This window comes from Pseudorasbora parva, chromosome 17, assembly GCF_024679245.1.
Source record: "Pseudorasbora parva isolate DD20220531a chromosome 17, ASM2467924v1, whole genome shotgun sequence".
NCBI classification, from domain to species: domain Eukaryota; kingdom Metazoa; phylum Chordata; class Actinopteri; order Cypriniformes; family Gobionidae; genus Pseudorasbora; species Pseudorasbora parva.
Genome location: NC_090188.1, coordinates 24,472,850 through 24,494,853, shown reverse-complemented (window position 1 = coordinate 24,494,853; position 22,004 = coordinate 24,472,850). Strand labels below are relative to the sequence as shown.

Sequence of the window (22,004 nt, the reverse complement as noted above, 5' to 3'; positions counted from 1 at the left end):
AGAGCGGGTGTGCGAACACAGAGATCTGGTTCTCCACCACTTAGCCTATCTGGGCCTTTGGGTCAACTGGGAGAAGAGCAAACTCTGCCCTGTGCAGATGATCTCTTTTCTCGGTATGGAGATCGACTCGGTTGCCATGTGCGCACAGCTTCCCGGCGAGCGTGTGCAGTCACTGCTGACTTGCCTCCATCAGATCGAGAGCAGGAGAGCGGTTCCACTGAAACTATTTCAGAGGCTCCTGGGACATGTGGCATCTGCAGCTGAGGTGACACTGCTCGGATTGCTTCATTTGAGACTGCTTCAGAACTGGCTTCGCGATCGAGTCCCGAGATGGGCATGGCAGTCTGGTATACTCTGCCATGGATTCACTGTGCAGTTGCACCAAGAATGGTGACCCTACACACACAGAACCTGCGTGTGTGGGACAGGGTATACTCCTCACGCTATGTACAACTTCCTTAACCTCGATGGAGTTAAAGCAACTATGCAAACTCACAGTCGTTCCTTCGCTTAACACGGAAGGAAGCGATCGCAACTGCATAATGATCGGACGGAACCATCAAGACTTTCCTGCGACTGTATCTCTGAATGCCTTCCCAGGCAAATGCAAGTAATGTACTAAGAAATTAAAATCGCTGTAGTTCGTAAAACTGTAAACTCCTTTGCTCTGACAAAGGAGCTAATCAGGGATGGTTCTCCTGGTTAGATGCTTTGCATAACTTCATCGATCTATTCTGACTCGGTTCTTTGAACCACTTTGACTTTACCTCTCACCATATGTACGTATGCTGTATGTGTGTTTAATCTTGTCTGTGATTTAAAGTTTGTGCACAATATATGTTTGGTTCTGACTCCCCGCAACAAATTGTCACATTTGATCTTATGCGCTCTGATCCTTTTCTTAGAATTAATTACTAATAACTAAATACTGAATGTTCATAAGATGAACTGATTGACTGTAATGTTAATGTAGCTGCATGAAGTTAATCTATTTAACTGATTCAGATATTCATAATAAATCATAATGAATAATAATAAGTTATGAATAATTATTAATATTTCCCCTCTGAGCTATTTAGCTACTCTTTTACAAAAATAAAATAGATTTGCAAAGATTTCAAACAAATTTCTTTCACATTTTCATTATGGGGTATTGTTTGTAGAATTGAGAAAAAAAAATGAATTTAATCCATTTTGGAATAAGGCTGTTATGTAACAAAATGTGGAATTAACATTTTAAAATGATCATAAAATTTGTCTTGTGTTATGAAATGTTTCTTTCTGAATATACAGTGTGTAATGCAAAGGGTTTGTTATGTATAAGTTTGTTTGGGCTAGAAAAATAGGAAATGCAGAGTCTATTTAAAATTTACGGCAGTGCCACGTTTAACAAACATTTGTCAAAAACCTAAAATCCAGTTATATGATGAGCTATTGGGCATCAATGATGTAGGTTTAAAAATTTTTTTTTACTTCTGTCAGTTCTCGGTTATCTTGGACACATATAGCTTTATCTGCTATTTTTTCTTGTTAGTACAGCCATGCACATTTTACAAAGCAAATTTAAAGTTAATATGTCAGTGTCACAAGATAACCGAGAACTGACGGAAGTCTAAACTTCATCTAAACCTCTGTCATTGATGCTAAACAGCTCATCAAATAACATATAATAGCGTCTATTCTCAAATTACTGACAATAGCAGTTAGGTTGTTTTTTCATAGCGACCGGATCCATCGAAAGACTAGGTGATTTATGAAGTAGGCTATTATGACGTGTATTATTTGGGGGAGCAGCATCTTCGCGTTACGCTCCTGAGTATAAGAACTGGGAAAGGAAGCCTGAGCTTCATTCTCACTCATCCAGAAGCCAAAAGCCTCGACAGTGCTCGACAACTCAGAGGAGAGAAACACAAGACAAGAAACACATGTAAGAATTTGTGTACCATACAAACTTAATCTTAAAATATAATGTTTAACTGTAATTGTGAAGATTTTTTCTCCTTTTGTTTGCAGACCATGTTTGCAAAAAAGTTTCTAGGGATCCTTTTCAGTCTTGCACTGAATTTATGGATCTGTGAGACTGCAAGTGTAATCATTGGTAAGTAATACATTTTTTTGATTGAAATTAATTTATCTTAAAATCTTATCACAATATATTCGACTAAATCTTTACATTGCAGTGGATCAACACGAAGCACCACAAATAAATACAATACCTCAGGACAGAATTAAATATACCGCTCGAAGCTGCAAAGAACTCCGTGAGAAGTATCGGGTTTATGATGGTACGTCATTTAAATAATATATTTTATCTTAAGCAACAACTGTATTTAAGTGACTCAGGAGTGCTTCTGTCCAAACAGATGGCCTATACTATCTGAACTCATCAAGAGGGGTCCTTTACCAGACATTCTGTGATATGACCACTGCTGGTGGAGGCTGGACGCTGGTTGCCAGTGTTCATGAAAACAACATGTATGGAAAATGTACTGTAGGTGATCGCTGGTCTAGTCAGCAGGGCAGTAGCCCAAACTGGCCTGATGGTGACGGAGCATGGGCAAACACAGTCACATTTGGAACTGCAGAAGCCTCTACAAGTGATGATTATAAGGTATTCTTTTTAATTACAATTATGGTTTTCCAGCTATAGTTAAATAGAAGGAACAGAAAGGACACTATGACACTAGAGTAATGATTAAAATATGTTTATCTACAATATGAAATGACAGTCTGTTTCCTTTCTGCCACAGAATCCTGGATACTTTGACATTGTGGCAAAAGATGTGTCTGTGTGGCATGTTGCTAATAATATGGAGTTGGACCACTGGTCTCCTGCCTCCCTCCTGCGATACCACACTGAGAATCACTTCTTAACTCTCCATGGAGGAAACCTTTACAATTTATTCAAAGTCAGATAAACTCCAACAATTTTGAATGTTTTCAATAACATTCATGAAAATATTTGTTTAATGAAATAACAAAAACATATTTTTTTCCCTTTCAATTTTCCCAGAAATTCCCTGTGAGGTTTGGAATAGGGGCATGCCTCACTGATAATGGGCCTTCTATTCCAATAGTGTATGATATCGGAAATGCGGAATACAACAAAAATCTGTACGGTCCCAGTTCAAGAAGTAAGGCTTTTTTTCGTAATTTAACAAGCCATTTTTCCCCCAAATATTTTAATGAATGTGGCTACATCAATAAACAGTCAGAAAATTTGTGATGGTGTACAATTGACAAGGTATCATCATCATCATTGAGATCAACTCACTTGGAAGGAGCAATGTCATGTGTGCATGATAGATTTTCATCAATGATATGTTCTGTGCATTTTCCACAGCAAATTTTATACCTGGATTCATCTCATTCAGAGTCTTCAATACTGAAAGGGCAGCCATGGCTCTTTGTTCTGGTGTCAAACCAACCAACTGTCACACTGAACATGTGAGTTAAAATAATATTCTGGATTAATTCAATTATTGTCTATGGGCAGCATTTTGTGACATGCTGTTAATCACCCCAGACAATAATTCATATTACAGTGTGTATAAATAATAAATGTGTTGATACTAATACATTACAATGGAAATAAATCAAGTGCACCAATGTCATTTGAAGAAGAGCATATGTATATTTTGTTGTTAGTAATCTACTCATATTTCTTGCAGTTCTGTATTGGTGGAGGTGGACACTTTCCTGAGGGGTTCCCTAGACAGTGTGGGGACTTTGCGAGTTTCGACTGGGATGGCTATGGTACTAATGCCGGATGGAGTGCTTCCAAAGAGATAACTGAAGCAGCCGTGCTTCTCTTTTATCGCTGACACTCCAGTCAATCTAAAATCGCCAGCTTCCTTTCCTTTGCAAGATATTCTAGATGTTTCTGATTAACATCTGGATGTTACATATATTTGTGCATGTATTTCTTTACAATCGATATATTTTATATTGATTTGTAATCTAAGTATACATGTGATTGTAATAGAAAAATAATCAGATAAGCCATTTATTGAGCTTTTGATTGCTTATATCTAACACCTCTCAATGTTTATGGGTTTCTTTCTATAACTGTTCAAAAGTGGATACACATGCATAATGTTCTAATAAAACAAATGGACTGTCAGTACTGGTCAGCGTCAAAAGCTTATTTTAATATATTAACATTATTTAGCTACTTCAACCTTTCATGCATGAATTATGATAACCTCAGTCACAATTTTTCTCTGTGTTTTTATTGCACTTAGGGCATGAAAACCAATATTTGAAAAGTTTATTTTTTTTTTGGGGGGGGGGGGGGGGGGGTTACAAATTTCTCTCAAAAGATTTTCAGATGTCCACTAGAGTAGACAGCATGTGTTCATGGTTTAAATTAAAGAGATACTGTATTAAACATAACACAGTATAACATGGGAATATTGTGTGTATTTAACAAGCCAAAACACACACACAAACAAACACACACACACACAAACAAACACACACACACACAAACACACACACACACAGATATATATATATATATATATATATATATATATATATATATATATATATATATATATATATATATATATATATATATATATATATATATATATTAGGGCCGGGACTCGATTAAAAAAATTAATCTAATTAATTAGAGGCTTTGTAATTAATTAATCGAAATTAATCGCATTTTAATCGCATATAAATATTTGACCTGAGAACAATGAGAAGTAATTTTTCACATGTATTTTTAGTATACCATTGAATAATGACTGAAAACATAAGCTTAATCAACAAAATATTGTTTATTTATTTCAGTCCAGCAGACCAGTGCAATGTTTGCCATTAAGTTAACCAAAAGCATATTTGTGATATTTGAGGCTCGATGTGCTGCGGTGATACGCTAACTCCTTGTTGTATAGCTTGCACACGCTCTTGACGACGCTTCCATTCTTTCGTTTTTTAAAACAAAATTTCCCATCCACGCGGGGCCAAGCAAAGCAGTCTCATCAGGTTCTTCGTTCATGTTCACGCATGCCCTGCGTCTCAATCAGCTTCATAGTTCCCTAGTCAGGGCACTGATCAAGACATAAGTCAATGGGCTGACTCCCTGATCAGTGCCCTGACTACTGAACTAGGGAGCGGATTGAGACGCACTGTCGCGCTAGTTGGTGTTCCAGTATAATCGGTCCGTCGAAACTGATTCATTGAAAAACGTTCCGCGGTGCAAAAATAAATGCGGTTAAATTTTTTTGCGTAATTAATTAACGCGTTAAAGTCACGTAATTAATTAATCTCAATTAACGCGTTAAAGTCCCGGCCCTAATATATATATATAAATTGTGAAAACTATACAATATATACAAAACAATATAGATCTATAAATACGGTATAAGGTATAAATAAGTGGAATCCTGCATCCTTGCTTTCTACTTCGTAAACCAAACATTACTGCTAGTCAGTGTGCTCCTGCAAAGAGTGTTTATATTTCGAGTCAGAAGATGATCCCTGGAAGGTGTTGGTGATACGGTGCATTAAAGCAGGAGCCACGAGCGTGTTTCCTGTTTATAAAAAACAGCTGTTTTCACAACTCGCTGGACATTCTTGAGTGCTTGCCCTATTGAACCGCTGCAAGCAGCGGCCATTCCCCTGTGTGCCTCGTGCACTGATAATGAGCAGTTTTAAAAGAGCAAACAAAGGGACCTGGTACTCCGACACCTCAGCCTGTCGGGCCTTCGGGTCAACCGAGAGAAGAGCAAACTCTGTTCCACACAGAGGATCTCTCATCTCGTTCTGGAGCTGGATTCGGTCAACTGGACTGCATGCCTCAAAGAGGAGCAAGTCCGGTCAGTGCTGAACTGCTTTTATACATTCAAAGGCAGGACGGCGGTCCCACTGAAACTCTTGGCTCCTGGGGCATATGGCATCTGCAGCCACGGTAACACAGCTCAGATTGCTACATATGAGACCACTTCAGCACTGGCTTCATGGCCAAGTCCCGAGATGGGCATGGCAGAGCGGCAGGTACCGGGTCCCAGTTACCCCGTATTGTCGCCAAACCTTCAATCCGTGGTTGGACCCTTCTCAACCCCAGTGTGCCAGAGAGTCATCTATTCGATTCTTGTATCCGGGGATATGTTTGGACGTTATAATAAATTGATTGCATGCTGAAATCTAAATGCGGCATCTTTGGAGACGCATCAGGGCAGGCGATTGTGAACGACCTTTATTAATGTAATGTACTGTTGCTTCATTGCCACAGTGCACTGATGCTGTTGGCAGACTATTCTTTCCCCCACAGGAAGGCGTCTACTACAAGAGGGTATTCGAACAGTGCCGGCGAAGTTGCACACTGCTGTGCATCAAAAAGCTGAGGCGGCCATGTAGATGCGAACCAGCGGCCTTTGGTAAAATCCACCGAAGCTGATAGAGGGAAGAGTGAGCAGATTATAGAAAAAGGTTCTATGCACTGTATCCAAATGAATGCCCAGGAATTCAATGGTTGTGGATGGACCCAAAGTTTTATCTTGGGCGACTGGTATCTTGAGCTCAGTGAAAACCTTTTGGACTGTGAGAAGTTGTGTGGCTGGAATGGCTTCAGGAGGCAAGGTGATTAGGAAATCATCCAGCAGGTGAATCACATAAGGAATTTAATAGTTGTTAGATAAGATCCAGCAAATAGCTTTGGAAAGCATGTCGAAAATCTTAGGGCTGTTTTTTCTTCTGAAAGTTAAGCTTAAGGCAAAGCAACATTTCCCATGCCAGCGTATGCCGAATAAGTGCCATGAGTCTGGGTGTATGGGCATCACTTTGAATGCAGAAGTGATGTCGAGTTTGCGAGCCGGGCGCCATGGCCGGCTTTTTTAATCAATGTTATTGCTTGATCAATGTTGTGGTAATGAAGAGAAAAAAAACCCAAGGGGGGTATGTCAAAAGGGCTGCTGGAAACCTGATTCCACTTTTTTTTTTGGGATTAAGTGGCTTAATGTGTCTGGTTCGGCGAGAGCAGACTGAAGAGTATTGCAAATAATATTTTGCGTGGGGAGGCTTTCCACTCACACAGGGTTTGAAACCCTGCTCGAAACCAGACCCCAAATACTCCTTAAAGTTAGCGTCAGGGTGGTGAGACACTACGTAATTTTTCATTTGTTTTATTTTGCGATCTTTTAACAAGACAAATAGTGCAGGAATCAGCACCGCCACAGTAATTGCAGATGTGCAGGAAATGGCACCGCTGTCATGCGCATCCCTACGAGTTGAAATGTATTTAGCATGCTGTACGGGGCAAGGGCTTCGAGCTCGGACTTCGGCCCGAACCCTAGAGTAATATTTTCTTGAAATCTTTGGTTGAGTCAAAATGTACTGGTCATGGGACATGACTAGTGGATCTTTCCTGGGATGGAACTGGACAAGAGGGAATTGAAGGATTAACCAAAGGGCATATGATAGGGTGGAGTGCACGAGTGATCTGCAGACTACGGCAGCCCAAGAACACTCTGTTGTGAAGCTCTGTATCCAAAGCACCCCAGTAAGGGTATTGGTTCCATTGAGAAACACGCACAGCACATTTAGCTGAAAAAAACTTGTGGTATGTGTAGAAATTAGATCCCCGTAAAACAACGCAAGCTCAACAATTATCGCGAGATAATCACTCAGCTCTTATCTCCTGTAGGGAAATGTGGTGGAAATAATTTTGCTTTAGAGGCGATAGAGAACTCAGTGAAAGAAAGGAGTCAAGATGGATTAACGGCCACATTTTTTAAAGTAACTGAGAAGTCACCTACATCAATTTGGCAGTCTGAAGCGGATGTAGGAAGTAGAGATAATAAGGAAGATAAATCGCACCTGATAGAATTTGGGTCCTGTTGTTGTGGGCGACGGGAGTGGGTTTCAAAGAGTGGGTTGGTGGGATGGCAACGGTGTTGCTAAGGACAGGGTGAAGGGAGTTTTGTTTTGGGGGAATAGTAGGAGGAAGAGAAGCCAGGGCAGAAGCTGTTAGCGGAGGCAGCCCTTTGCTTGGATCGGTCCCTGAGGCCTGATCCTCACGCTTGGGTCTGATGTAGGGGTGCAGGCAACAGACAGGGGGGAGGAATGGAAACAGTGTAAGAATTTTGCGACCGCCGAGCCTGTGCTTCTAAAGGAGTCATACTTGCGTTAAAGGAACTGCCTGCAGGTAGAGTTGAAAGAGGAGTCCAAACTTGCTGACGGCCTGCTGCCACGGCCTGAAGTGCAAGGAGGCCCTGGTCTTGTGCATGAAGGAGACAGAGTTTTCTGTGGACACAAAGATGGAGCTTTGCGACTCGTGTTTGCTTTGGAGAAATCGATTTAGAAAAAGGGAGGAAGATTAAAGAGACACAAATAGGGCATATAACTGTGCATTAGTTATTTTCCTAGAGAAATGAAACTGTGCGCTGATGAGCACTTGTCTTAGGCTTATGACAGTCCATTTCTCTATTGCTGGAATTGTCGGATGGGCCGAGGTATAAGAAGATGCTGGAGATGCTGGTTGTGTGTCTTGTTGGAGGAGGTTAAGGTAATCCCACAGGAAGCGGCCCGAATGGGCTGACGTCCACATATTGGCTCCGGGGATTGAGAAAAGGCATCCAGTGGAGCATGGGAGCTCATGACATCTGGTGAATTAGGTGAAGATTCCTGGGAGATGAGGGACACTTCGTCAGAAGGGTAGAGCTGGATTTCTAACATTTGCAGACAAACTGGCAGAACAAATGCTGCAAAACTGTCAATGAACTTTGGGGAGTTGACTGGGTATTTATGTAGTCCTTTACTTGTGCTGATTGGGTGGTCATTTTGATTGCTGACGACTGTTTTGAATGACATAATGATTGGTTAGTTCAATTGAAAGTGTTCCTCTCGAACTTTGCTAATAAAAATATCATGTTACTAGCCCAAACAGATTTAGACACACTGTAAAAACTGTTACTTAAATTCAACTAAAAAAAAAATTAAGTCAACATTTTCCAACTACTTTTTGTAAGTTTAGTGAACTTCTTGGTATTTTGAGTTGGTAAAAATCAGTATTATGTATTTTACAGTATGCTAAATAATTAAGTAGAGTTTACAAGATAAAGCAAAACATTTGAGTTTAACCATTGTGCCAAAGAGCAGCATATTGATCAAATCATACTTAATTAAAATAAGTAACATTTAAAATAAAATAAAAACTTTTTATTTTAATTAATTCATTTACTCATTAATTTTGACAAATTATTTCTTCAATCCACTTGAAATAATTAGTTAGCATTGCCATAACTTTAATAAATAAGGAAAGAAAGGTGTTTATTTACAACGTTTATTGCTCTATAACAGCTGCCATAAACAATTGGGTGAACTAATATTCTGTAATCAATTGTAATGTTAATGTTACACAATAATGGTAATGTAAACATTTTAAAATAAAAAAATACAGAAACTTGACCTCATCTTTAAGTGCAGCATAGGACACCTTCAAAGTGCAATCTGTGTACTCACACTGACATGAAAGTACAGTGACTCTTGACCTGAGCAATTTACATAAAAGGACTGACTTTAGTGCACAGTACAGTACCTTTTCATTAAAACATTAATAGAAGAACACGTTTTAAAGTACAATCTGTGCCATATTCTACAAGCCAAATAGGCAATGTGCAGCCAATTAACAATTAGACATTCAGAACATTCTGAAAAACTTCTGATTTTATAAACACCATTTATGAGTGCTAGGCTGGCATTTGACCAACTAACTCAGAAGTTTGTTTTTTTAATGTTATGATTCGAGAGGAAGGTTTTGGGCGCAGTGTGTCAAGTCCCACAAAAAGTCTTTGGAACACCTCAAATGTTTTGCAGAGTTGTGGTGGATACTGCAGGTTCAGAGCATATGTCATCCCCAGAAGCAGGCAACATACCCTGGGATTCCCTCAATCATGATGCCCACTGCATCTGGTTCACGGTAGACATATATCTTTATATTGCGCTGGTCCTTGTGGACACTGCTCTCTGTTTTTCCCTGTATGAGACATACACAGAACAATAAGTGGCAACATAGAATGATCTTCAAATCCCTTTAATAAAAAAATCACACATTAAAGCCCCACTTGGCTACTTTTGCTCTCGGGGTCCCCCTACAGTTTGGAAAAAATTATGTCCTCAACTACTGTCGTAAGCGCTGTCCTCCTACAACAGGGGATGCCATCGCGCGTGCATTTGTTGACATGACAACCCTGATAGCCCTGAACTAGTCTCGTCTCATAACCCGCGGACCCCGTATGTCTATTTAATGGTCGCGGGTGCGCGGCGTGTTGTAAAAATATATACAGTGGTGCGGGCCAAATAACTTCAAGCGTCCCGCGGGTCGGTGCGGTCGGTGCAGCACTAACAGTTCCCCTGAAAACTGCAAGAGGAGTTCTTCTGGCGTCGCGTGTGAAATGTCTTCATCCCAGGTAACGTTACAGTCAGTGGCATATGTTTCAGCATGTCATATGAATATAATTTCATGGGTTTTGTTTTTTTTAAACGCCAAATAATCACGATGCTCACGTTTACATGCCAGCGTCATTATAGTAGTCTATTGGTTACCATTTTACAGAATCTATATGATACTTCAGTAAGTTCAGTGTTTGAGTGGTAGCTCACCGTAACAAGCATGACAGCATCGGTCGGGCACGCCTCCTTCAGCTCACGCCAACGAGCAAACCCTGGTCACATTTTGATCCTCGTCCTGCCTTTAATCCCATCATTTTTTCATTTCCTCTTATTGCTTTCCTCCAACAAAACCTTTTCTTTCTTATTTGTCTCTGCTGCTTCGGACATGACTATATTATCCAACGAACAAAGTTGGGCTCGCACGTCCGAATGTAAGGAAGTGTGTGTGTTGGTGGAAGTGACGTATATGCCGTAAAGCAGTTGAATTTTGTAGTTCTTTTCTTTTTCTCGGGTTACTACCCGAAACCCGCAGTTTAAAAGTACGATTAAAAACGATACAGACCCCATCAGGCAATGGCAGACGTGTCATTCAACCTATTGTAAGTCGATTTATCATCACAAGAGTCTTAAAAAATATATTATGAAGGTTGAAAAGTTACCTAGTGCTGCTTTAAAACTTCACAAAAAGTTTTAAGTTTGGTTGAGCCAGCTCTTGCACAGAAAGTCTGGCCTGTTGAACTGGCTTTATAGAACAATTTGAATGGTTTCAAAATATTTCAGAAAAAATATATCAACAGATTAAGTTTAAGCGTTTAAAAACTGATAAAACAATGTTAACGCGGACTAGGTCTATAAACAGCTGCTTTGCAACACACACGTTATTTATGAATTTGCATGATACCACGTTGCAGAGAGAGATGCCAGGAATTATGTCCTCATATTTTTTCAATCATGCAGGGATAACAACAGTAACTAAAAAACCTAGCAGTTAACGTAACTTTTAATGTTAATGTCAAGATCTTTGGTATAAGACCTCATGGGGTGCCTGCAAAATTGACAAACTTAATGTTACTGTCTGAAACCAGGTGCTGCTTTTACATTTTCTAGCTCAATAAATGCATGGCTAAAACCTAAGTTTATGCAATGTAAATAGTTACTTACATCGGTTGCACATTGTTTAAGACCCTCATGCTTCAGCAGAATAACGAGATTGTTGCTTGCTCATTGTCTCCTGTGCCAGTCCGGTATTGTGAATGTCAGTAAAATCTTTTTTTTTTTTTTGATAGGTAATAATAAGTTACAAAAACATTCACACTTTTTACTTATGTAAAACTTTAATTAATTAAAAAAGAAAAGAGAATTAATTTATTGGAAGAAATATACTTTTTAAAATAAATCCCTACAGACAACACCCTTTAAGGACTTTTTACCTTTGAATTGCACACGGCATATTCAGAAAAACATTTCATAGTACAAGACAAGTTTTATGATCATTTAAACTAGCCTACAATAAATCCATTTAATTCAGGAACACTGAATAAACATATTCATCAAAAGACTGGGTGATTTATGAAGGCATGTTGTGTAATATTTGGGGGAGCAGCATGCATTTTGACGAGAAAATGACACCACTGGCCATTGGATTGGGTCGGTTTTCCAGTCAGAGATACTATAAGGACAATCTATTCCAATACTCAGTTTTTCTATATATCTATATAAATCTGATTACGTAATGCACTTTATTTGTAATGTATTACTTGATCAGAAAGTACTTCAAACATAATACACATTAGCCTAACATCATATGGTATAATAGGTGGTATATACTCCATATAAAATTAAGTTCATTACCTGGGTTAAAATGAAAAGTTGTGTTGCTTCATTTTCTTGGTTAAAGAAATGGTTACATCTATGCTGTCTATGATTGTAATTCTACTGAAATTTCTAAGGGTGGCGCAATTACTCGGCGATGCAGGTGGTCGCCTCTCCGACAAACTGGAGAAAACTAAATGTTGATTCTTGATTAACTAAAACGAATTTATAAGCGCTCTTTTCGGTGTTTTGTATTTAGCACGTGCGTTATTCCTGTGATGAATGATCAGCTTATTATCCAGGTTCTGGTCGTGCGCTGTGCAAGTATCTCTGAGTGAAGTGTACTATGCTAACTGTTCTACTCGGAGCTTGGGTGACATTTCTTCATGTTGCAACTGCCTGTGAGAAGAAGAAGAAGAAACATGATGTTTACATGTATATGTACATGTTGTATATGATTTACATTTACCACTGTTGTCAAACATCGTTTCAATAATCACAGAGGTTTAAGACAAGATACACCTTTCACCTCCCCCCATTTTCACCTGTCGCCAATTCATGAACATAAGCAACCCTAACCCTAACTAGTGGTAAGTTGGAAAAAAGGTGACAAGTTCCACTATTAAGTTAAAATGCTAGTGATTTCTTTAACTTATTTAAACGATGTTTAGCTTGCTTTACCATTGGCGCAAACGTACAATATATATATATATATATATATATATATATATATATATATATATATATATATATATATATATATATATATATATATATATATATATTCTATACAGATCGTTTCATTTCGATTAAACATCAGGCGAGATACAGAGTTGGGGGTAATAGAGAATGAGAGAGAGAGAGAGAGAGAGAGAGAGAGAGAGAGAGAGAGAGAGAGAGAGAGAGAGAGAGAGAGAGAGAGAGAGAGAGAGAGAGAGAGAGAGAGAGAGAGAGAGAGGTGCATGGAGGAGGGGGGAGACCTGTTACTGCTGTGCCAACTGCGCGCTTTCACTGCGCAAAAGCGCGCAGAATGTTATCTGCTCGAATCATGATATGAGTCTCCTGATTCCTTTTCTTATCAAAGTCGTTTTCTTATTTACAGAACAAAATGAATTAATTTTACTCTTCAGCATGTCTTTACTATTTATGAAGTCAATCTGCATCCTCTTTTGACATGAGGATCCCGCGTCTCCATGCGCCTTTTCACAACTCGCCGTTTCTAACATTTAACGCGATTGAAATGTTTTGAGACCAGGACTTTGAGGATGTGGACGCTACCGAGGACCCGGTTCGCACACTGTAACGGCTCGTCGAGCAGCGATGAGAAAGAAATCGCCGTGAACATCGGCGGCGTGCGGCTGGTGCTGTGCGGGGACATTCTGAACCGCTATCCGGACAGCAGGCTCGCCGAACTTGTGAACTGCTCAACTCGGAGTTATGATGTAATTTCATCACTCTGCGATGATTATGACCCTGGGAAACGAGAATTCTATTTCGACAGAGACCCGGACTCGTTTAAATGCATCGTAGAAGTGTACTACTTTGGGGAGATTCATATGAAGCGCGGAATCTGCCCTATTTGTTTTATTAAAGAGATGGAGTTTTGGAAGATTGACTTGAGCTACTTGGATGAATGCTGCAAGAGTAACTTGACCGAGAAGGAGGAAGAGTTGGCTGAAATAGCAGACAAGGTTAAACTGATCCTGGATGATCTGGACCCTGACCCTGCAGTAAGCCGCAATGAGAGGTGGCAGAAGTTCGTCTGGAAGCTCATGGAGAAACCAGAGTCCTCGCTCCCCGCACGCGTAATTGCCGTCCTGTCCTTCCTGTTCATTCTAGTGTCGTCTGTGGTGATGTGTCTCGGGACCATACCGGACCTCCAGGTGGAGGATTCCGAAGGGAACCGGGTTGAGCACCCGACCCTGGATGCTATCGAGACGGCATGCATCGGCTGGTTCACGGTAGAGTACGTTCTGCGCTTTGCCTCGTCCCCCAACAAGGTGCGCTTTGCTCTCTCCTTCATGAATATGATAGACTTCCTGGCCATTCTGCCCTTCTACGTGGTGCTGGTTCTCACGTACCTCGGCACAGCCATGATGGAGCTAGTCAACGTGCAGCAGGCGGTGCAGGCGCTCCGCATCATGCGCATTGCGCGGATCTTTAAGCTGGCGCGTCATTCTTCTGGCCTGCAGACGCTCACATACGCGCTCAAACGGAGCTTCAAGGAGCTGGGTCTGCTCCTCATGTACATGGGAGTGGGCATCTTCGTGTTCTCCGCACTTGGGTACACCATGGAGCAGAGCCACCCGGAAACTTTGTTCAGAAGCATCCCACAGTCCTTTTGGTGGGCCATCATCACTATGACCACCGTCGGCTACGGGGACATCTACCCAAAGACCACTCTGGGCCGGTGCAACGCGGCAATCAGCTTTCTGTGCGGGGTGATCGCCATAGCGCTGCCCATCCACCCCATCATCAATAACTTTGTCATTTATTACAACAAGCAGAAGGTGCTCGAGACCGCCGCTAAGCACGAGCTGGAACTCATGGAGCTGCGCGCGCTCGAGCTCGCAGTCAGAAACGCTTCGCGCAGGTCTGACGCGCCCGGGAATGCGTGGGAAGGTGTCCTGCGCGCATCGCGTAGCGATTCATACATCCCGCTCCTTTCTGGAGCGCACAGAACTGAGAGAGATCCCGTGAAGAAGAAAAGCCTGACTTAGGACAAAAGTGAAAGAATCAAGGCACTTTACGTTTCACGAGAGCTTGTGTTATTATGGTCATTGTGCGCTATAAACTGCTGTGCTGCAATGTGACCGTCAAGCTGCTTGTGCTGTTTTTACTGGACATCAAACATGAGTTCCTCTGCAAAGTGTTATTTTGTCTTAATTAAATAAAGTACATGTCAAACGTCATGTGTATGTTTCAGATAATTATGGCTAAAAAAATAGACTTTTAATAATTTTAACACCATATCATATTTAACAAAGACACAATGAGCCACAGGTGTGAAATCACATGACCCACTGAGGGCACAGTAAAAGTTGTGTTTGTAAATGAACATTAAGGATTTACAGGACAAAGAGCAAATTTGAGGTAAAGTATAATTTCACACATTTTTATAATTTGAGTTGTGAAATGGTGAATGACTGAACTAAAAAAACATGAATTGGCAGGTTCTTCTGTTAATTTTTTTGAACAAGTACATTTTTACAAAAATGTATTAATGCACAAAATTATTATTATTATTATTATTATCATCATCATCATCATTGTTTTTTTTATTTGCATTACCACTCTTTCCAGTAATATTTTAGAGTTTGTACTTGACAGTATATAAAATACAGTAAAACCCATACTATTGTGAAATAGTATTACAATAAAAAATATTGTATATTTGAATATATTTTAAAATGTAATTTATTCCCGCATTGGCAAATCTGATGGCAAGCTCCAGTCTTCAGTCAAATCCTTCAGAAATCATTCTTATATTCAGAATTTGGTGCTTGATTATTATCTGTTATAATTATTAGTGCTCAAATGTAGGTTCTTATTATAATAATTAATTATATATATTATAACTTTTTTTTGTGGATACATTCTTTGAATAGACAGTTCAAAAGAACAGCATTTATTTAAAACAGAAACTTTTGTAACATTATAAAAGTCTTTCTGTCACTTTTGATGAATAAAACCATTCATTTCTCTCTCCTCCCCTCCCATTTAAAAAAAAGAAAGAAATGTTAGTTATACTTATATTATAACTTTTGAATTATAGTTTCCACAAAAATATTGAGCAGCAAAAAAACAAAAACAAATCAAAATCAGCATCTTAGAATAATATATTTCACAATATTATTGCAGTTTATTGCAGTTTATCAAATTAATGCTGCATTGGTAAGCATAAGGAACTTCTTTAATAAAATGAAAAAAGAAATTGTTTTGTCCAGTTGTGTATGTACATGTATACAGTTCTGAAAAAATAAGAGACCACTTAACATTAAGAAATCATTAAGTAGTCTCCTATTTTTTTCTCTCTAGAACTGGTTGCTAGGAAGCTGTGACACGTAAATGCCAACTGTATGTCTATTTTTATAATAGTGTTTTTTTTCTTCAATTCTTAGTATTATAAGGACTTTCAAGCATGTAAACATGAAAGACAGATTTTCAGACATTCTTTACTGAAGAAGAGTAACTCAGGTGATGACGGAGCTTACAGGTGAGTCTTACCTTCCTCAAATTAAATCATAGTCTATAAAACAATTTCATTGTCTCTCTTTATCTCTATCTCTGTCTCCTAACCTCTTCAAAGTTATCAGGATTCTGGTGGCAATTGCTAAACACAGTTGTAAATAGCATTTGTAGTGTAAAAACATGGTCGTTGTTGTTGCATCATAGTGTTGTTCTATTGGATGCAGTCTCTTCCGCCCCTAAAGTGTACTTTTTGTTCTAGTTTGCTTTAAAGCGCAGTGTTCATGTGCAAACAGTCGGCACAACAGGTGTCTAAAAAAGTAGGCTCGGATTCTGAAATGTTGCTTTTGCATCTTGGGAGAGATTTACTTTCATCTTTACCCTGATGTCCAATTCCTGACTCAACAATCCAGCACAGAGGAAAAAAAAACAAATGACTCACAGAATCCACGTAAACATGCTGAAATTCAGCAAAGAGCCACTGGAGGCTAAGAATAGGACCTCCAGCATGATGTGTGCTGGTGTCAGTCATGTGAACCGATACAGAGCGTTTATGCAGGGAATGCGTGTCTGGTTGTTATATGGAGAAGCATTTGAACATGTCTGCACGGCAGGAGGTTCTCACATACACCCTCAAAACGCTCAGACAAGATGGCTACCCTGGCACCTACAAGAGTGATGAGATCGCTGACATGGTTTAGATTCACAGTGTGAGGAGTATGGATGTGCTTCTGTGTGGGTTTGTGTGACTACTTTAAAGGTTTCTTTCGGTTACAATGTAATTCAATATTTAAGTATAATAATGAACTATGTACTTACTATAGGGTTAGGTTTAGGAATTGGTTTAGTGGCTGTTTTACTTGGTTAGTTGCACGCAATTATGCATCATACAGTAACTGCATGCACTGTAAAATAAAGTGTTCTTCCCCTCCCTCTCGCAATAGCATCTCTTCTCTGATACTCCAATTAAGAGAGACTCTGCATTGTGATTATATTTACAAGTATGGCTACAAGCTACGTTTATTGTACATGTGTGTGTGCCTTGCATTTCTCAGCTGTGCATTGGACTGTGGGATTGAGTATCAGTTCTTCTAAGACTTCATTATCATAGTAAGAGTGTTGCATGCTTTATAGCGGAATATGCTAACATGCTATTCCACTAGTTAAAATAGCGTGCATGTTCACAGCATTTACATTTTTAAAATTATTTTTCATGACTTGTCGTGGCTTCTGACACTTCTGTGAAAATCACTCCAAAGTCTTGGTGTTTTGATGCCAGAAGATAGAGATATACAAAGCCATGTTGGTTTGCAAAGCAACTCTGGAATGTTGTCTCTGACAGTTGTATATGCAGTTTTCCATATACTCCAGTCCAAGGTTCTGTAAATGCATTTCATATATGGCACTAATGTGTATCTTAAACTATATTAAATAAAACAAGAGATCTCGTGCTTTTTCATATGACGTTAGTTCTCAGTTCATTATACATCAGCACAAGATATTTGCATGTAGACACACACAACTGACTCTAATAGTATCATAACTTGTTAAAGTAAATGGTTATATTCACCTTGATTATGAGCCACTAGTTTAATTTATATGATTAATAGAAATCTTACAGACTGCGCACAGGTTAGAAACATGAAGTGTGTTTGTGAGAGAGGCAGAAAGGAGAGCAGTCGGGAGCACTTAGTGGTACAGTAAATTCACTTAATGAGTGTGTATGTAATAACTCTCTACAGTACGGCAGCAACAACCTCACACACATGCCATGTGAAAAAGCATGTGTTTTATTCACGATAAAATATATCTATGACCACATCACCCAATGATTCTGTGCATATATACAGTATATACATATGATTCATTTTTATACTATACTATACTATACTATACTATACTATACTATACTATACTATTCTATACTATACTATACTATACTATACTATACTATACTATACTATACTATACTATACTATACTATACTATAAAAATGAATCATTTCACTCATTTAACTATGCAATTTATCCATTCTGTCTATTCTGTTATCCTCCGGCAGGCTAATGCAGTCCACCGGCAGAGTAACTGCCATTATGTGACTCAAGTGTTTGTTGACATTTAAACATCCAATTCTGTGTACTCTCAAGCACTTAATGGCATTTAATGTGTCGCTAAAAATAAATCTTGTGTTTTGGAATTTTGCTGGATAAATAAGTTTCCAGCTTAGATGTTGGTATCTAATAAACAGTGAGGTTTCTGGAATTGATTCTTGGAATAATGAGAAGTCATTAAGTGAGTTAAAATGCTCTTAATCACTTGGGTGAAATCATCCATTCGTCCATTCTCAATATGTTTTGTTTGGTGTGTTCAGTCTCATGTGAAAGAAAAAGTATTTAAGTCCGTCTTCTAGCCGGCAATCAAATGTGAAAGCTTTGTGTGACCTGACTTCAGTTCAACCTCACTCACGCTTGTCCTCGCTGCAAAGGTGACATTAGGAGCACAGCTGGGTGTTTTGTGATTTAGAGCTTGGCTGAATGTGTGTTTTAGTGTAAAATTTAGGAGGTTGTCTGCTTGTTAGTGTTCATTTGTAAGCACTGATCATGTTCTGCCAGCAGCCGCCAGCTCACGCCTACAGTTCTGCTGCTTGTTAGGGTTCTAACAGCAAAAATAATTAGTCCAAAACTCTGGCAATTCCAGTCCAAGATAATTACTCAAACAAGGCACAGTCCTTCACACAGACAGGACAACTTAACCTTTTACTTCAAAGAGCACAAGAGAGAAACGGGTAATGATTGTCTTTTATGAGTTGGAAAAAAAATGCTTTTTCGCATTGTGCTCTCAACCACCTCACCCATTAAGGAAATGATTAGATGAATGGGGGAAACATAGTTGGATGAAATCCTTTTTTCTTTAGCACAGTTCCTGTTTCTCCTGTGTTGTGTATTTTCTGCTTTGTGTCAGATCTGTGACCGGAAGAGAGGGCAAGCTCTCCTCAGGGGCATTATGGGTACTGTCAGTGTTATTATAAACTATATTAGCATTGTGAAAATGGTGTGGAAGACGTGTGCATGGTCAGGTTTTGCCATCATCATCATCATGGGGACTAAATATGCTGAGGGATAGTAAAACTAGTGATCACATGCATGGTGGGGAATGGCTAATGGTCCCTATAGGGAAAATTGCTTAATGAAGCATTGTAAATAATGTCTGTAAGGGACAGTTCACCAAAAAAGGTTAATTCTGTCATTATTTTCTCTTCCTCATGTCCTTGAACTGTTTTCCCCCCTTTCATAGGCCACAAAAGGAAATAATTGGCAGGAATTTCATTCTCATCTTTTCTATATAATGAAAGTGAATTGTGACCAGGGGCTGTCAAACTCCAACTCTCACAAAAACGGCATCATCATTTTTTTTTCTCCAAAGCAGTAAAATTGTGTGTAATGAGGTTGAATTTGGCATGTTGCTATTGGTTGAGAATTGCTTTTTTTATTTTTATTTTTTACATCAAAACTGGTGTTTTGATGTGTGCAATTGTTTTTTGAGAACTGTGTTAGATGTACAACGACTTCAATTTTAGCACGGTAACCATTCTGCTAAGCTTATCCTTTTGAGTTTCATGGAAAGATATACGTTCTTGCTCAAAAGTTTACACACCCCTTGCAGAGTCTGTGAACATCTGAATATTTTTAACAAAATAAGAGGAATCATAAAAAATGCATGTTATTTTTTTATTGAGTATTGCCCTGAATACGATATTTTACATAAAAGATTTTCACAAGACAAACACACACACACACACACACACACACACACACACACACACACACACACACACACACACACACACACACACACACACACACACACACACACACACACACAAAACAGCTGATTCTATTTAAAAAAAATCTCAGTTCAAAAGTTTATGTACCCTTGACTCTTAATACTGTGTGACCTCAGCTTAAAACAGTTGCAGTCAAAGAGTGTGTGTGTGTGTGTGTGTGTGTGTGTGTGTGTGTGTGTGTGTGTGTGTGTGTAGTTATATGTGGTCATGAGGTATGTGTACAACAATATTAATTATAAACATATATATTAATTATAAACATATAAGCATATCATTATAAATACAATGTAATTACTCAAATGGCCTAAAAACATACTAAACTCTCTCTGTGTGTGTGTGTGCGTGTGTGCGCGTGTGTGCGCGTGTGTGCGCGTGTGTGCGTGTGTGTGCGCGTGTGTGCGCGTATGTGTGTGTGTGTGGCAGATATAACTGAATACATGCTAGATGGCAAGATAGATGTGAGTGTGTGTGGGTTGTTAGAGAAAAACAGTCAAGAGGTTCAACTCATACATTTATTGACTGATTCCAGGACAGACAGACAAAGAGTAATGTTGGTGTTTGTTGACAGAGCCTTTATTATTTATCTACATATGTTTAGAAAAAGACACAGGAGAAATACAGATGGACAGACCAATGAGAAACCGATCACTTCAATTAACCTGTTTAGTGGTGCAGGAAGTGAGACTGTTGGGGGAATGATTGAAAGTGGCATTTAATTAGTCCCAAGGACTGTGTGATTACTTGCTTCAGTACCCAGCTGACAAGAAGAGTCTGTGAATAATCTCGCAAAAAAAGAAAAGAAAAGTGAAATACTGTTACTGTACTCATCTTTTTCTGAATGAGGATTCATAGAGAAAGGAGGATTCAGACTGAGATCAATGATAACTTTTGAACAGCATGCAGGTGCCTTATGAACTGCCAAGAGTTGGCAGGGCATGAAATATCATTTAGTATGAAGACGTTGCTGAGCTCTGCTAAGATGCTGTTGGTTTTGGAAAACAGGGAGTAACAAGGTGAATGTGGCATATTTGTCAATGATAATAATAGGTGTCTTGTTTAAAAAAGTTCAGGTTCAATTAATTGATTTTGAATGCTAATTTTAATTACTTTTAATAGTTTTTTTGAATTTTGCTGTACTGTTAGCCTGGATGCCAGCCGAAATTAGCCCCGCCCACAATTTTTTTAGGACGGGCAGTTCGGTCTGGCCTTGCTCCATAGAGGAGTAATTATCCCCAAACAGAAACTGTTCGGACCAATGAGATCATCAGGGAGGGCTTTACACGATGATGGACAGATGATCAACAGTAACATAATTATGCACCTCATCAAAGGGGCTTGGATTATATTTTTTCGAATCCTAAACGGAGAGCTTGTTTGTATATGTATCACCTTCACAATTTCTCTCAGAAATGATGATCATGTTGGGTAAGTACTCTGTGTATCATTAAATTATGTTATTTTTTTTACAACACCGGCAAAGATTGTGTATTTCAGCCTGATTTCAGCGCGCGTGCAGACAGGGTTGCCATGTTTTTACAACAAAACCGCCAACTACTAGCCCCAAACAATAGCTTCTTGGGGGGTTCTCCGGGGGGGAAAAGGTGTTTGGGGGGTAAAATGTGTGTTATTTTGGCAAGGTTGCCTGCTAAAATTTGCACGCATGGGTCTATATATCACATAATAGTCGCTTCAACCTCCGGACATAGAAAACCACCCGCAGTAGTTGAGCTCTGTTGACATTTGACAATGCGTCCCT

At 39.2% G+C, this 22,004-nt stretch overlaps 2 protein-coding genes across 3 annotated transcripts; both read left to right on the top strand.

Annotated features, from left to right (window-relative positions):
- The first annotated feature begins 1,766 nt into the window (after positions 1-1,766).
- On the top strand, positions 1,767-4,082 carry LOC137044819 (intelectin-like). 2 transcript variants are annotated; one of them, XM_067421123.1, is made up of 8 exons: positions 1,792-1,927; positions 2,014-2,098; positions 2,181-2,285; positions 2,364-2,611; positions 2,751-2,909; positions 3,014-3,134; positions 3,344-3,447; positions 3,672-4,082. In XM_067421123.1, exons 2-8 carry the CDS (start codon positions 2,017-2,019, stop codon positions 3,822-3,824), a joined length of 972 nt encoding a protein of 323 aa, XP_067277224.1. In that variant the 5' UTR covers positions 1,792-1,927; positions 2,014-2,016; the 3' UTR covers positions 3,825-4,082. The 2 variants fall into 2 exon arrangements, with proteins under 2 accessions (XP_067277223.1, XP_067277224.1); XM_067421122.1 differs by having other exon boundaries at positions 1,767-2,098.
- Positions 4,083-13,099: 9,017 nt separating this feature from the next.
- On the top strand, positions 13,100-15,128 carry kcnf1b (potassium voltage-gated channel, subfamily F, member 1b). The gene has a single exon (XM_067421976.1). The coding sequence runs from the start codon at positions 13,482-13,484 to the stop codon at positions 14,934-14,936; it is 1,455 nt and encodes a 484-aa protein (XP_067278077.1). The 5' UTR covers positions 13,100-13,481; the 3' UTR covers positions 14,937-15,128.
- The last annotated feature ends 6,876 nt before the right edge of the window (positions 15,129-22,004 follow it).